The sequence below is a fragment of the Apteryx rowi genome, unplaced genomic scaffold (genome assembly GCF_003343035.1).
Source record: "Apteryx rowi isolate R43461 unplaced genomic scaffold, aptRow1 scaffold_731, whole genome shotgun sequence".
NCBI lineage: Eukaryota > Metazoa > Chordata > Aves > Apterygiformes > Apterygidae > Apteryx > Apteryx rowi.
The window spans coordinates 49277-67248 of record NW_020451018.1 but is presented as its reverse complement, the minus strand read 5'-3'; the positions used below and the strand labels follow the sequence as shown (position 1 = coordinate 67248).

The 17972-nt window shown below is 36.6% G+C and overlaps 1 protein-coding gene across 4 annotated transcripts in view; it reads left to right on the top strand.

The window, feature by feature from the left end:
• SGCE (sarcoglycan epsilon) overlaps nucleotides 1–17972 on the top strand; it is a 39903-nt gene that overhangs the window by 15537 nt on the left and 6394 nt on the right. For 3 of the 4 annotated variants that reach the window (XM_026087796.1, XM_026087795.1, XM_026087793.1), the window contains 6 exons: nucleotides 2228–2426; nucleotides 4112–4274; nucleotides 7677–7888; nucleotides 8598–8624; nucleotides 9339–9527; nucleotides 16775–16818. In XM_026087796.1, the coding sequence (XP_025943581.1) occupies nucleotides 2228–2426; nucleotides 4112–4274; nucleotides 7677–7888; nucleotides 8598–8624; nucleotides 9339–9527; nucleotides 16775–16818 (834 nt within the window). Of the gene's footprint in view, nucleotides 1–2227; nucleotides 2427–4111; nucleotides 4275–7676; nucleotides 7889–8597; nucleotides 8625–9338; nucleotides 9528–9828; nucleotides 9920–16774; nucleotides 16819–17972 lie in introns of those variants that run through there. The other variant, XM_026087794.1, reaches the window with a different exon arrangement.

Sequence of the window (17972 nt, the reverse complement as noted above, 5' to 3'; positions counted from 1 at the left end):
TACCCATTTTTTTTGCTATATTTCTACAATGCACAGAAGACAGTATCTGATAGATCACTGAAAGAGAAAATTTTCTTTCCCCATAATAAGCCTGGGAGGTAGTGCATGTTTTGCTAAGTTACATTACGAAGCTAAATTTGTAATTATCATTCTATATCATGGGCAGATTTAGAAAACAACGGGTTACGATTTACATGGAGGTTTCCTTTAAAAAATAAATCCGAATAGTTTGTTTCCTTAAAATTAGTTCTCTTGATAACATTTACAGTATACAGCTGGAACTAAATATATACTATTTCTTCTTAATTGAAAGTACATTTTTTTATGTTTGAAGTAAGGGTATGGCATACCACACCACTGTATGCTTTCCTTTTTAACTGTTATGTGTATATTGTATAGGTATATATGCATACCTGTGTATTTCTTTGTATATATTGCTAGTAGTAGAAAACAAATTAAAAAAATTCTAGTGAACTACTTCTTACTTACATTGTTTTTTTCTCATGATTTTTGTAGAGAAAATACCTTTGAAATTGATAGAGTTACTTTAAGTATTTAGACAATCTGTATTTGACTAATATTTGTTCTATCACAAAACACTGTGAATCTCACATATACTAAACTTCACACCTAGGAAAAAAAACAAAATGAAAATATTAAGTAGTATTTCCAAGAAAAGTGGATAAAATTCACTAATGAAACAGAATTCACTTGGGAAAATCTTCAGTCCGCAGTACATCTTCTGAATGCATTACAATACATAGCAGCAAGGGTAAAATACTCAATAGTCAAGTCTAAAAATACCATTTAGTACTTACTTTACTTTTAATTCATAAGGAGAAGATTCTTTGCGTAAAATTTGAATCTCTGCTGTACAGTAGTGCACTAATACAAAGATTATATCTGTACAGTAAATAAAACTATGGAATTAAGTAAGCCCACCCAAAGGCCTTAATGAGATGCAACGAGCAGATACACACTTCACTATTGCTTCTTAAAACGTGGAGGTCCTGCCTCTCTATCTCGAATGTTGCTGCTTCTGTGTGCTTAATTCACTCACCTTTTCTTGGCTCTGGTGCTCATTGCACCTCTCAGAGCCAGATTTATTCAATAAAGTAGCACAAACCACCTCAGCAATGAAGTGAACAGTTTTCTGCTATTTTAGTGAGTTAAGTCAGCTCAGTGAAGAGTCAAGCAAATAGTGGGGCCAGTACAGGGAGCAGAGGGGCTTGGCCAGAGAGACAGGGGAGTCGGTCTTTTGGTGGCAACAAACTGTTATATTGCGTGCTGCCGAGGCGATAGCATCTCCTGATTAGCTCACTAACCTGAGTGCGCAACAGTGGTACCTATGATGTGGTCGTGTGGGCCTATCTGAGCTAAAAAAAACAGCCGAGAACCCATGCACTGAAGTTTGTGCTGCTGCAGCTTTACTGCCAGCTTCATGTAGGACTGTAAACATCACAGCCAGACCTTGATTCGTGTGTAGACGTGCCACAAAACAGCTATTCTTAGACTGCCTCACTGTAGGGTATTAGATCAGGTAGTCTATATCAACTGCACTTCATTTTAGAAGTTGTTTCTCTGTCTCTCTGTTAAACGGATAGCAAATAATTCATAGTTCACATCTGAAAACAGTATGGCAATTTAAGAACACCAAAGCATCAATATGACTCAAAATGTAGCACGCTGTTTTGCTTATCAATGGGGACAATTTCTGAACGGTGGATTTACATGATCAAGTAATTAACTTAGTGAGGAAGCTAATGTGAATTTTTCAGGGGAGTATGTGGTCATCTTCAGGTTCAACCTGAAATTGCAGCGTTTTGAATTTGCATCGCTGCAGTCTCTCAGATCAGTGTCTAGATCATTGCAAGTTGGAATCTGGTGTCACTGCAGGTCACAATTTTGACCCCAAGATTAGCATGAATGTAATTTTATCTGTTTAATGAAGATCAAACCAGCTGAGAATCTCATTCTCCAATTCCCTTCCTCATTTGCTAGTTCCTTCATAAATTGCCAATGGCTTTCAGCTTAAGTAATAGCTAACAGTACTAACAATGTTTAATTAAACAAACATGATCAGATTAGGTTCAAAGTGAGCTAATTTAAATGAAATGGTTTTTGGAAAGGGATATCAATCTTAAGGTGGTATTGAATTAATTGTTAATTTAAATACTTTGTTATGAAGTCTTCATTAAAGGCAAAACTCTTTCTTCTTTGCAACTAGATTTTCCTTTACCGTATCAAGCAGAGTTCTTCATAAGGAATATGAATGTAGAAGAAATGTTAGCAAGTGAAGTTCTTGGAGACTTTCTTGGAGCAGTGAAAAATGTATGGCAGCCAGAGCGCTTGAATGCTATAAACATTACTTCAGCACTAGACAGGGGAGGGAGAGTTCCGCTTCCTATTAATGACATGAAAGAGGGGTAAGCACATGTTAGTCTAATATTTTTATTTTTGTCTTTCTGTCGGTTCAAATGGAGTCTTACTGAAATGCTTAATATTTTTCCAGGCTTTCTAGAGACTTTGCAATTACTGTTTTATATTTTGAAGTCCATGTTATTAGATATTGAAAGTGCACTATTATTATACAATGAGTTTGTTGTGTTACATACTATTTCAACAAGCTACAGTTCCTATACCTTAATTCTACAATCCAATACTAATAAATGTCATTAATTACAAAACAGTTTGTAGGTAAATACATTTATTTTGTAATTCCAGTCTTACCTCTGAGCAGTTGTTTGGCATACTTTTGCATATTCAGCAGTACTCAATTCACAGAACTCAAGATTTGGAAACAGGGTGTGACAGAACATAGGTTACAAAGTCACTCAGATTTCTAAGAGGATTTAGCATTCAGCAGTGTCATTCATAGTTGTACTCTTAGTGCAATGTGTGATCCCTAGTTATGTGCTTCAAGACCACTGTGGACAGTTGGAAGTGATAAGCTGAGAAATCTGGGGAATTTATATTACTGAATGTAAACTGCAGGAATCCCCTATTTCCAATTGTGATTCATAACCACTAATTCTGTTCTGAAATATGAGACTTCATTGTGAAACTAATTAGGATTCAGTCTTTTCAAAATATGGTTATGGTAGTGCTTTTCCCTAGGAAAAATATAGGTGTCTAGTGATTTTTAGATATTTATGGGTCAAATAGTAGCTAAGGAAAGTGTTGGGAGTTCTACATCCAAGATGCATGTGGAGGGCTGTGCAGAGAAGATTATTCTTTCAAAGCCATTTTGTGCATCTGGTGTTTCTGAACACATCATCTAAAGAGGGAAGGCAACTTTGCCAATGAATACCCTGTACTACAAGCACCATACTAATGCAAGTGGCTAAGCAGATTTATATCTGAATTTGGTCAAACATTTAGTCAGATAATGCCTTATATACCAAATGGCAACCAGGACCTAATTTCTGTTTCAGGATCCATTGATGCAGTATTACCTGCTGCAGCAGACTGTATATTTTGCAGCAGCATCCTACATATTTAAGTATGAAAATGAGCAATACAATCAGTTTAATAGCCCTTATTTTATTTATTATTTATGATAATGAGAAATTAAGTATTTTGTTTACATTCAGCTTTCAGTATTCTGCAAATTTTGTTGGCAGTGCATAGCTACAGTATAGAATCTTTCAGGAGAGGCTGGAGACTCTGGACGGTTCGTATTAGGATTAGGTTTAGAAATATTGGTCCTCATAATTTTTTGTGAAAACATGGGAAGAGATGCTTTAAAAATACTATGCTGAGCAAAACTGATAACATCTTGCTCTTTTGACATGATTTTCAAAAGTAATACTGATTTTTTACGTGAGGAACCTGCACTTGGAGCTCTATGACTTTCTAGAAATTGGCAACTCTAATGCTAAGCAAACTTTATGTTATGCAGACAGAATAAGTTCTAATAAGTAGCTAGAAAAATCCATTTGATTCCTATGTTTAGATGAGGTATGCTATCAAGAAGAAGAAAAAGTTTTAGTCTTTAAAACTTACCTGACTGTTACTGTGAACAGTAATAATCTTTGGGAGAGTACCTCACTGTCCCTTGGGCATTTGTGAGAGGTTATCCTGACAGTCTGTCACTCCTCTCTTTTTGCAGTGTGTATGTTATGGTCGGTGCAGATGTTCCTTTCTCTTCATGCTTGCGAGAAGTTGAAAACCCACAAAATCAGCTGAGATGCAGTCAAGAAATGGAACCTTTAATAACCTGCGATAAAAAATTTCGTACTCAATTCCATATTGACTGGTGTAAAATCTCTTTGGTGAGTTATTTTATTATTGTATGAAAATGATGTTTGCAGAAATACATTATTTTGTGCCAGATGTTATTTATGTAAGAGTTTTACCAGCCTGCCCAAAACAATTCTGCCAAATTCCACTTCATTGTGACTGATCAGACATTGTTCTCCATTTAGCAGAGACTGTTAAGATTGTGAAAGGATTTTGCTATGTGGGCTGAATTCTACTAGAACTGGCCAACAGTGAAACCACCAAATTCATTTTCACTAGTGATGATTGATATAAATGGCTAAAGAACTCTAGGGCTTACAGAACTAAAAGTAATGTGAGAATTATTTAGGTAAGTGTAGTTAATTCAGTGTGCTAATACTGCTCATTGTACTTGGTTTCTTAAAAAGTACATACACGTACATATTTTCTCAAACATTGAGTCTACAGAACTGAGTAGTTAAATAGTATTTCTATGTTATTAAAAGTCTTTCTGAAAATTGTCTAAAATGTATTTCACATTAAAAAGGAAGGAGAAAAAGAAAAGAAAATTTTGCTGACTAATGATATCAAAATAAATGGGAACATTCTTCTCAAGTCAGTCAAATACAAGAAAAAATGATAACTGAAAACACGACTATGTGCTGTGGAAGAAGTATAATTCACAAAGAAGCTTTTAGAGGTTTTTTTTGTTTAGTTTTGACCAGGAAAATCAAGAACTGATACACTACTGAAAGAGACCATTGCAGATAACTTTGAACAAAGATGGTGAAGATACATAAAATAAACTTCTTAGATGGTTGTTCAGATATTACCCAAGAGGAAAGTGAAAGGGAGATATGATGAAAGGTTTTTACATAATGTAAAAAAGTGTTGAATATCAAAATTGATATTCCTGTACATAGTCCATTAGATAACCTCCAACTCTTTCTTTTCATACATTATGAATTAGGAAAGCTCTTTGAAAGCTAGAAAATGATACTTGTTTTTGAAAGAATATCCAGATTATTTACCATTTATTGTTTTTCTGTTAAGAAATTGCAAACGATGCACACAAAAATATTTACAAGCACCTGAAAAATAATAGAAGGCTGAGTGGCAGTCAGCCTTTGTCAAGAACAAATTATGTCCAGTCATGGATTTCCTTCTACAAGACAGGAGTAGGGAAGCAACAGTAGATATCATTTCTTTTTTGGTACAGTCTTTTCATGTCTCATAAGTAAGCTTGAGAAACATGGTCTAGATGAAACTACCATGGACATAGTACAAAACTGGTTGGATAGCCATAATCAAAGCAGAATTATTAATAATTCTCTGCCATTCTTCATAAATAAGCTGGGTGATGGAATGTGCTTATTAAGTTAAATTTGCAGGCCCCATGAATCGGAAGGGAACTACAAGTACATTTAAGGACAAGATCAGGATTCAGAAAAATCTTGAGAAATTGGAGAAATAGCCTTAGAAAACATTATGAATTTCAAAAGGAGAAGTGAAGGAATAGTGCACTAATGCAAGAATAATCAACCATACACATGCAGATTCAGGAGCAACTGGTTAGAAGTACCTCTCCAAAAAAAAAGTCTGCCAGTAATAGTGTCTCATAAACTAATCATGAAGCAGCAATGTCATGTTATTTTGAGAAAGTCAGAGACCACTCTGGGATGTGTAACAGGAACAGACTGTTTAAGAGAAGTGTAGTTTTTCTTGCAGTTTGGCAGTCTAGAACACAATCATCTCCCTTCTTGAACTCGGCACTTGTTTTGGCAGCCTGCCGTAATAACTGAATTTAAACAGTCTTTAGGGGTGTTTACTGCTGCCAACAGTATCATTGCTGCAAGCTGTAAGCTGGTGGATAAAAGGGAAAATGAAGCCAAGCTTCCCTCCATCTAACCACAGTCTGCTTTTCATAAGGCAAAACAAGGGGCAGGGAGTCCCACAAGATCTGTGGATTGGAAGGAAGAAAGCTCCGTTTCCTGTAACCACAACACAGAGGGAACAGTGAGGGAAAATACAACCATCATTTCCTCTTCCTCTCGCTTTTTATGTGGTGACTTTGGCAGTTAACACCTAAATCAATGAATGGATTTAAGTTTGTGGGTCCCAAATCCTGAAAAGAGGTACAACTTAATATACTCAGTGCTGTTGTCGGACAGCTTATGCTCACTCTGTGTATGAGCTTTTGTCAGTCACATTAGTAGGTGCTTAAATCTTTCTCGTGCATATACTTAAGGCTTGAGATTCTACTAGGTAGCCAAGTGGAATTCAGTGTACCTAACCAAAAATATACTTCAGCACTTAATAAGTGGAGAATGCATAAATTAATTTTTGTCAAACCATCTTGTACTTAAAAATACAGGTATTTGAAGCTCAACAAAGTATTCTTTCTAGTGTTCCATAAAAACCTTTTCAACCACTGCATAAGTTCTAATGCACCAGTGCATGAATTAGTGTAAATTATGGAAAAATAACCATCAGTTGCAAGATTTCTCAATTAAAGTTCAGGCAGAAGGTCAAGCACATAGACAAATACAATTTATTTTCGTTAATGATCTGGAGAGAGTTTTAAAAATAACATTGATCAGATCTACCAGGAATATCTACTGAAGATAACAAGAAAATGAAGATGTAAAATTTCAGTCATGTGGGAAAGGTAGTCAGTTAGTTAAAGTCAATGTGAAAATCAATAACAAAAAAGAAATTTGTATTTCTGGGAACAGGATACAGGTGTTAAAAAAAAAAAATACTCGTGGCCAGGATTGCCGCCTTCTAGAGGCCAGCTGAATTTGAAGGTGGAAGAACCTTGGAACTCTGCATCTGATCAACTAAATGCTATCATGTCTCATGGTGCAGTGCTTCCTACATCGGGTGGGTGGCAGGAGGCAACCGAGCTCGTCAGTACAATAGCTTAGCTAATGCCTTGTGCTGTTTTGAGCACTAGGTGCAAGGCCTTGATAGGATAGGAACTGGAGGACACTTTGTAGGTACTCTGCTCTTTGTTTCTAACAACTTCATATGAGAGAGGGCAGTATTGTTATTTAGGGAGACCAGTAAGAAATGGATGAATTCATCAAAAAGAAATCAGTATCAAATAATTAGGTTGCAGTAAAAATGGGCCGAATTTTTACTCTCATACTATCTGTGCAAGATATCCCTAAAATTAATCTGTAAAAAGCATAGTATCACTGGTAGGAATGAAATAAAGTAAAATCAGAACAGTGTTGTAATATCATCTATGACATTGATCAAAAATTTTCAAAGCAGTATGAGGTTTTATTGGTTAAAAAAAAATGATTGGACACAATTTTATAGAATTTGTGAGATGTTGTATAATATGGATTCTTTTCTATGTCATGGTTGGTTAAATGCTTTCTGTTTTTGCATCCTGTTAATTTGTTATATAATTGTCTTTTTTTTTTTTTTTCCCCTCTGGGTATCAGGTTGACAATACAAAACAAGTTTCCACCTTTCAGGAAGTGATCCGTGGAGAGGGGATATTACCTGATGGTGGAGAATACAAACCACCTTCTGATACACTGAAAAGCAGAGACTATTACTCGGATTTCCTAATTACATTGGCAGTGCCCTCGGCAATAGCACTGGTGCTTTTTCTAATACTTGCCTATATCATGTGCTGCCGACGGGAAGGAGTGTGAGTACTTTAACACGCTAATAAGGAACTGTAGATTTTTCTAAGATTATCATGCATAGAAAACTATTTGTTAGAAGAACTGTGTTCGGTTCATAGAAAAATTTAAACCAGGCCAAAAGACATCTAATTGAAATAATGAACTATTTTTCATCTAACCACATACAGTATTTTCCAAGCAAGTGGCTATAACGACTTTAATTTTTCTAGCTGAAAAGGTTAGAATTCTCCACATACCCACCAAACCCCTCCCCCCAAACAAATAAAATGATAATAAAGGATCATTGATTTAGGAGAATATTAAGTAATTTCTAAGATGCTAACTTTAATAAAATAAATCTGGTTGAGGATATGAACTGAATTTAGACATAAAAGAGAATAACATAAAAGGAAAGCAGCAAGTAACGTAATTTCTGCCATTTCTTACACGAACTACAATTTCATTTTGTCACAGAATTTATTTTAGCCAGAGGCTTGTTCTTTAACTTGCATTTTCATTTCTGTGCGTGTGTGTGTCTGTCATCAGTATCACATCTTTACATGTGCGTTCATCAAGGCCTTGTCATAAACCCGGTTACAAATGCTGCCAAGTTGCATTTAGCAGTAACATTGTCAGCATTTCCACATCATGTACTATTTTCATCATCAGACAGATTTAATGTTCCAACTATCAATGCTATTATTTAATTCATAAATTTTGTTTTGTTTTTAGGGAAAAGAGAAACATGCAAACACCAGAGTAAGTGTCTTCTTTCCTGTTATTTTTCTTTTATCATTTAATTTTCATGCTCAGTAGCTTGTCATGCTTCATACATGTGTGTCATAATCTTCTTTCATTCTCTCTAATCATGGTTTAATTCATAAATGTGAAAGCTGCTTTTAAAACAGAGGCTTGGCAAGGATAGAAGATGACAATAAAAAGGGTTTGAAATTAACAACTATCAATTCAGCATAAAATAGTTTTGTTAGAATAAATATATTAATATGCAATTTATTCTCTTGATTACGGGACTTCCCAGTCTGTATCTTAAAAGGCAGTGAACAGAGGAAAGAGTGCCCTGGAGGGTATCCAGTGGCGATATTAGTGTGTTATAAAATTAATCTTCTATGAGTATTTATGAGTCTACCACAAGAAGCAGAAGTTATCAAAATGTTTATTTTAACAGCAGCGAATAAATGGAATATTAGCAGTAAGTTGCACAGTCTTGGATCTTATGCAACATTTTCATCCAGACAGCAAAACCTAATGAAATAGTTACTGCCTTCAAAATTAAATAAATCCTTTATTTATTACATTAACTATGTTAATCTGAAGATTTACTGTAATTGCTGCACTACTGAGTAGGTAGCATGCATCAAAATCCTGGTATTTTAAAGAAAAATAATAATCATCTACCCATGTAGACAGAGCACTTAAATTACATATTTACTGTTTTATTTCCTTTTGACATAGCATCCAGTTGGTCCACCACAGTGCTATACAGAAATCAACCAAAGAGCTTCGTGACATGTCTAAAAATAGAGAGATAGCATGGCCTCTTTCAACGCTTCCTGTGTTTCACCCAGTTACTGGTGAGATTGTACCGCCCCTTCATACAGACAACTATGATAATACTAGCATGCCACTAATGCAAACACAGCAGTAAGTATTTAGATTTTTTTTTAATACTTATAATCATTGCATTACACAATTTAACTTTGGATTCTAATGATTATTATCTGAATGTGTTTATTATGGGGGTATCAGTAGTAACTCTGTAGTGTAAGATTGCTTTGATGTTTGCATTTCAAGCAGAAATAAAGGCCTTCTGTTATAAAAATTAAATGACTGGAGTTCAGTCTCCAGACTTGGCAAGAAACTTTTTGTGGTACAATTACATTTTTGCCTGTTTTGAAGAAATACTACCTTTTAATTGCTTCCTCTGTCAAATGTTCAATTTTAGAAATCCTGCCTCATTTAACTCGTGTCTTTGGAGTCCTAGTATAAAACTACCACTCACCCCATAAAATCCAAACTTTGTAAGTATTCAGTCATGCACCTGTCATGCAGGGTTTATATTTGAAATGTTAACATTGAACAGAAGAACATATTCCGTTACACAGATGATAAATACATCTTACCAAGGAAAATGTTCAGAACTGTCAGCCATTTCCATTGCTGCCAGCTTCTCTCCAAAACAGAAACCAGAAAAATATTTATTTCTGTTTCTTAGAGTTCATTTGTCAGAAACTTTCATATAACTCTGTCTCTGACTCATCAGTTCTAATCCAAAAAAGCTGGTAGGGCTGTAGGAAAGAAAAGACAAATTTCTAAAAAGGTTTAATTGTGTTGTCTGGATTTGAGTAGATCTGAGACAATGGTCTGGGAAGTGACTGGCTTTATCATCCATTCCCATTTCATAAAGTCTGTAGCCCTATCCCTCCCCAAAGTGTTCTGGTTGTGCTTGGTGACCCTCCTTGCAACACTCAGTACTTCTCCATTTTCCCAGTCCCAGTGATATGGGAAGAGGAAACATGCCGAGGAGTGAGGGGAGCAGAAGCAGGTCTCTGGAAGGTGACATAACTGAATGCAGATCTGCTATCACCAGCAGGGAAGAATGGCATTTCAAGGTGCCACAGCAGATAGCAGGACTCTGTTAGGGAACATATCAATATTGATTGCTATTTAACTACCTGTTCAGAATCTGCTAATACAGTTAAGCAGCCTCGTCCAAAGAGTCCTATTGGCACAGGGTTCAAGTTATTACTTGGAATGTCCTTCCAATTTCAACTACAAAATGTAAAGATATTAGCTGCTAGTTGCATCACTCTGTACTCTCATCTAGTCCTCTTCTAAATCTGACTGGAAAATGGAATTACTTTCTGATGAGAGAAATATTATTTTGGTTAAAACATGCGTTGTAACAGGAACAAAAAGGCAAAACAGATTTTGATGAGACTTCCAGAAACATTCCATTGTGGGTATTTTGTTTTTTTCCTCCTTGCTGCATGCTCATCTGGAGCACTTGCTGGCTCTGCTTGCATTTTCAAACAGGAGGTAAATTGACAGGAACTTTCTAGATGGTCTGCCAAAGAACAAGTGTCCACTCCCCAGCTCCCTCTTCTCCTCCTACCACCACTAGCCTGCAGGAATCAGAAAGTCAAGGTGCACAGCCCCCACCTTCTAGCTGCCTCTAGGCAGCCGAGGGACCTGAACACGCTGGCTTCCTGCCTCTCTGGTGCAGGGAAGGCACAGAGCTGCGGTATTCCTCTTTATGATATGCTCCAGAAGGATCTGGATTGCTTTCACTTTGACAGGAGTGTCTCACACCTAGTGCTAAGGAGCTGGGGGTTGCATTTTCTAGACTGAAGAATTGGTAGCGTTTGAAAATATTTCAAATAGGTGATACAAATTTTACAAAAGGGAGTTCTTCCTTTGAAAAAGCATTCTGATGAAAAACTTTAACCAATTGTTTTTAATCTTTTTCTCAAACTAAATTTTCTGTCTTCCAGTAATGACTGTCTTATAGTTAAGCTTCTAATATACATATATATATATATATATATATAGGAACACCAGTAAATTGAACTACTCATACATTTAGTGTTTTTTCCTTAAAAAATCCTCCATTTCTTGGAAGCATTCGTTTGGCAGAAAAATGGAGCAAATTGCCTATAAGCAAAAACAAAATTGGCCAACTCCATTTTTCAGTCTTTTAAATATAAAAGCAAATAACATGAAAGGTAATGCAGATTTTGGAAAGGACAATCAGTATTGATAATTAAATTACTAATAACCAAAGAAGATGTTTGAAACAACAACAACAAAAAGTAACGGTATTGCATTCTGTCTTTTACTAGGCATAGTACAGGCATACCTTGCTTTATTGCGCTTTCCAGATAATGCATTTTTTACAAATTGAAGGTTTGTGGCAACCCTGTGTCAAGCAAGTCTGTCGACACCATTTTTCCAAAAGCATGTGCTCACTTCGTGTCTCTGTGTCACACTTTGGTAATTCTTCCAATATTCCAAACTTTTCCATTATTATTATATCTGCTATGGTGATCTGTGATCAGTGAGCTATGATGTTACTATTGTATTTGTTCTGGGGTGCCACAAACCTTCCCCTACAAAACGGCGAACTTAATCGATAAGTGTTGTGTGTGTTCTGACTGCTCCACCGACCGGCCATTCTCCCGTCTCTCTCCCTCTCCTCGGGCCTCCCTATTCCCTGAGACACAACAATATTGAAATTAGGGCAGTTAATAACCCTACAATGGCCTCTAAGTGTTCAAGCGAAAGGAGGAGTCATGCTTCTCACTTTAAATCCAAAGCTAGAAATGATGAAGCTTAGTGAGGAAGGCATGTCGAGAGCCAAGATGGGCCTGAAGCGAGGCCTCTTACAGCAAGCAGCTAGCCAAGTCGTGAATGCCAAGGAAAGTTCTTGAAGGAAATTCAGAGGGCTACTCCAGTAAACACACGAATGATAAGAAAGCAAAACAGCCTTATTCATGATATGGGTAAAGTTTTAGTGGTCTGGATAGATCAAACAAGCCACAACATTCCCTTAAGCCAAAGCCTCATCCAGAGCACAGCCCTAACTCTCTTCAATTCTATGAAGGCTGAGAGAGGTGAGAAAGCTGCAGAAGAAAAGTTTGAAGCTAGCAGAGGTTGGTTCATGAGGTTTAAGGAAAGAAGCTGTTTCCATAACATAAAAATGCAAGGTGAGGCAGCAAGTGCTGATGTAGAAGCTGCAGCAAGTTATCCAGAAGATCTAGCTAAGATACTTGATGAAGGTAGCTGCACTAAACAACAGATTTTCAGTGTAGACGAAACAGCCTTCCATTGGAAGAAGATGCCATCTAGGACTTTCATAGCTAGAGAGAAGTCAATGCCTGGCTTCAAAGCTTCAAAGGACGGGCTGACTCTTTTGTTAGGGGCTAATGCAGCCGGTGACTTTAAGTTGAAGCCAATGCTCATTTACCATTCTGTAAAGCCGGGGGCCCTTAAGAATTATGTTAAATCTACTCTGCCTGTGCTGTGTAAATGGAACAACAAAGCCTGGATGACAGCACATCTGTTTACAGCATGGTTTACTGAATATTTTCAGCCCACTGTTGAGACCTACTGCTCAGAAAATAAAGTTCCTTTCAAAATATTACTGCTCATTGACAATGCACCTGGTGACCCAAGAGCTCTGATGGAGATGTACAATGAGATTAATGTTGTTTGCATGCCTGCTGACACAACATCCATTCTGCAGCCCATGGATCAAGGAGTAATTTCGACTTTCAAGTCTTATTATTTAAGAAATACATTTTGTAAGGCTATAGCTGGGATACACAGTGATTCCTCTGATGGATCTGGGCAAAGTAAATTGAAAACCTTCTGGAAAGGATTCACCATTCTAGATGCCATTAAGAACATTTGTGATTCATGGAAGGAGGTCAAAATATCAACGTTAACAGGAGTTTGGAAGAAGCTGATTCCAACCCTCATGGACTTTGAGGGGTTCAAGACTTCAGTGGAGGAAGTAACTGCAGATGTGGTGGAAATAGCAAGAGAACTAGAATTAGAAGTGGAGCCTGAGGATGTGACTGAATTGCTGCAATCTCATGATAAAACTTTAACTGATGAGGAGTTGCTTCTTATGGATGAGCAAAGAAAGTGGTTTCTTGAGATGGAATCTACTCCTGGTGAAGATGCTGTGAACATTGTTGAAATGACAACACAGGATTTAGAATATTACATAAAGTTAGTTGATAAAGCAGTGGCAGGGTTTGAGAGGATTGACTCCAATTCTGAAAGAAGTCCTATTGTGGGTAAAATGCTATCAAACAGCATCGCATGCTACAGAGAAATCTTTTGTGAAAGGAAGAGTCAATCAATGCGGCAAACTTTGTTGCTGTCTTATTTTAAGAAAATGCCACAGCCACCCAACCTTCAGCAGCCACCACCCTGATCAGTCAGCAGCCATCAGCATCGAGGCAAGACCCTCCATCAACAAAAAGATTACAACTGGCTGAAGGCTCAGATGATGGTTAGCATTTTTGAGCAATAAAGTATTTTTTAATTAAGGTATGTACATTGTATTTTTAGACATAATGCTATCGTGCACTTAATAGACTACGGTATAGTGTAAACATAACTTTTATATGCACTGGGAAACCAAAAAATTTGTGTGACTCGCTTTATTGCGATACTTGCTTTATTGCAGTGGTCTGGAACGGAACCCGCAATATATCCGAAGCATGCCTGTATAATAATGTATTTGTAAAACTAGATACTGCAGATTAGGACAAGAGAATCCATTAGTCTTGGTAGGTGTTAGCAATAGATAACAATTCTTAGGTAAACAGTATTTACTACTGAAAATACAGTATGCTACTGAAATACTATATGCAAATATTAAGAAATATTTTTGAGTATGGGCATGTCAAAACAGTGCCTTAAATGGAAGTAACTAAGTCTTATCCACACCTACACTTTTGTGCAACAGTATTTTTACATTCTATGAAATGCTTTAATAGAAAAGGCTTTGCTCTTTTTATTGTTGCTCTCCACCACGCTATACACTTCAGAGGAACAATGGAAAGACAGGTAACATCATTGCTGAAGTTTCCTAAAAACTGCCTTATCTCTGTGCTGTGCTCTGCTGGTGCTTCTGCAACCAGAAATTTGATACAGTTTCAAGAAAGAAATGCTGCTGTTCTACTTTTTTTAATAATTTATTTCTCTTCATTGTCTCTCTCTTCATTGTTTGGCTCCTGTTTCACTACAAAGGTATGATTAGGGAGCTGGACTAAATTAATAGAGACTATTCAGAAACCTGGCATTTGCTACGAAGAACACAGTAATATTACCAATGAAATAAATGTATATAATAGGAAATTTTCAGTAAAAGTAGGTGATAGAAAGCAATAGCAAGGAAACAGTTCGCTTTAATAATTTCAGATCTTGAGCGTATTATATAGAAAGGAATAATAACTGCTACTTATTCTGAACCATGGTAAGAGGCAAGATTATTGATTTAAGTCCTTAGGAAGGAAAAAGGTGCAATGAAAGATATAGTTTCTTTTTGTGCCATGTTGAAATTATTTTCCGTATTGTTTCCGCAATCTCCATGGGTCAGATGCTGATAACCTTTGTTAACTGTAGTAATTTATGCCTCTAACAGGATTTTGATATGACTATATGACACAGTCATATGTCACAGTTTAAGGATCTCCTGCTGATAGTCTTAAATGCTAAGAACAAATCAGAACAGACCCCAAGTTTATTTTCAAAGCAAGAGATACTAGCTTTTGACCATACTTTATCATAAAAAGTATATTTCTGTTACACTAAGAGGTTAACAGAGAAGTTACTGTAATCAGTGTACCTTATGCTGTATTCTTACTGGTAGGCAACATCTTATTTGCTCTTTGGCTAATCAGAAAACTCTTCGTTTATAAACAGTTTAAATCATTTTTAACTGTATTCTGCAGACCCACTGATTCAGATACAACTTTTGTGCCTTAGTGCTAAATAAGGCCAGTAGTTGTATGAATTTAATGCACTCAAATATGAATTGCTGGAATTAGACTGTATTTCTTGCTCAGCTAAACATTCACTGACTTCTGCTGACAAACAGAGAGATGTCGGAGAGTAGTTCTCAGGGAAGGTCTCTGGGTGAGCTTGGCTGCCTGGTGCGGTGCTGCGTCACGCTAAGACACTGGCTCCCGTAGGTTGTTCCTCCGCCGACAGGCCTGCGTGAGAGAGAACAGCGCGACCCTCCTGGTGTTGCTCCAGCGCCAGCACTGACTTGGCCCTAATTCCTTTCATAATGTACCAATGTGCTAAGTGTTTGCTTCTCTGCTGTCTTAAAGCAAAATTTTCAAAAATTTATACAGAAAGTAAATCTGTACAAATTAGCCATTTTACAACTGCTTTTAAGTGTTCTTCCCTGTATTTTGACAGACAGTTTCTTCTCTGTTCAAAATAGCAATTTTTTAAATAAAGTCAAAAGTTACATTGAAAGAAACAAGGACCTATCAGCATTATCAATTTTGGCCTTCTTAGATCTTTTACTTATTTTAACACTAGGAATTACAATCAAGTAGTACAATACCAGCTTGTGTGGACTTAAAAACAATTCCAGGTTTTGATTGTGAGCAGGTATTTATATCGACTACATCATAAAGTTTATTTAAGAAATGACAGAGTCGGGATTAGGCTTCCAGATGATACTTTCCATCTTTACTTCATATACCTGGACCCTGGCACTTCAAACACTTGTGCATATGTGTCTTTTTATTCACTTGATTAATTCCAAAGAAAGCCAAGCCTGTGAGTGTTTTTATAACTGAAGTCCCAGAGCTTGTGACGAAGGCTTCCTGAAGTTGCGCGTACAGCTCTTACCACTACACCTGCATTCCAACCTCGCATTCCTTTCTGTAAAAACAACCTTAATATTTAGTACCTGTTAAGATAGCCACTTAAGAAGGGCACTTTGCTGTGATAACTGAACTGGTCTGATATGTGCTACTAGTTGAATATTCATTCATTCCACAGTCAATAAAGTTTCAAAGATTGTCATCCTTTCTCTATTTTTCACGTACGGAAGCAGAGTTTTGCATTGAATCTGAAGCCAGCATATGACTCTTGTTGGCTCCCTCTGGCCTTTCACATGTTTGAACCTGGTTGACAAGTAAAATTATAGGATCTGTTCATTAACACTATTTTTCTTTCTTTTATTGACTTATTTAACCTTTTGTCAATAGTATTTACTTAGGGAAATGGATTATTGCTTCATAAGCAAAAACAATACTATTTTGAATAGAATGACTGAATTTTTATGCCTAACATACTTCAGACTTTGCATGGAAGCATTAAAGTTTTTTTTGTTTTGTTTTGTTTTGTTTTTGTAGGAACCTGCCACATCAAACTCAGATTCCACAGCAGCAGACTGCAGGTCAGTATTAAAAAATTACTCTGCCAACCAAGTGGGCAGTGGGCAGGAATCACCAGCCAAAACATATACAGTCTATGGGCAGTGGAAACCATTTTCAAATATAATGAAGTATTACAGCATTGTTTTTCCAGTTTTTTGGGGGATAAATTGGTGGAAATTTGGAATGAGATTTATTGGAGAAGTAGGAAAAATGCTACAGTGGGACTCAGCGTGAGCCACTGGAATCTGGTAGAGCTAAAAGTTAGAAACACAGAAATCATTTTCTTGTTACAATGCCAAATTATAGCCAGATTCCCAAAGACAGTTGCACTGCTTTGGTTCTACAGAACTTGTTAGGAAATTAAATCTTCTCATTCCTGCCAATACTATCTAAGGTCCTGAAGAAATAGCTTTTTTCTTGCTGATACTAAACACAAACAGTTGATATTCAGGAATTTGCGGGGAGAACAAGTATATCCACGCTGTTGGTTTCCAGTGTCTTCGTTGTTACTTTTGCACCTTTTTCACAAATTGTAACATACTGATTGAGGTTGTGAATAATCCCCWGCAAAGTATCGGTAAAGGGTGGGATTTATTCTCTTTAGTTAGTGTATCAGATCTTAGAAAAACTAGTGATGTAGGAAAGAGGATAAGGATCATACTAGGAAAATGTAGAAGCCAAAATATAACTTTTGAGTATTCAAAGGAGTATTTAGGCAAAACTCTGGAGATATATGTATTGTACTACAGCTCTGAGAGGAAGGTTTGTTTTAACTTAGGCATTACATAAGAAACTCTTGTTTTCATTCAAAATCCTTCTTCTTCATTACTGCTTTCGGGGATTAAAGGAGAATTCCGTATGACAACATTTCAAAGATTTGAGGCAAGTATATAATACATGCTTCTGCCCATGTCCTTTTTCGTTATCTGGGAATTAAAAACACATTTATATTAAACTGATGGTAGTTCTACACAGTATGATTAAAAAGCTTTGCTATTTGTGTGCTTTATTATATAAGTATTGGAAATGGCAGATGACACTTGAGGTGTCCATCCAAAGCCTCCAGCACTGGTTTGTGTTGAAATTTAGCGTAGTTCTGTAACGCTTAACTACTGTAGGCATTTATAAGGCAGAATAAAAATGTCAACAGTTCAGCTCTTCTGTTATGAATGCT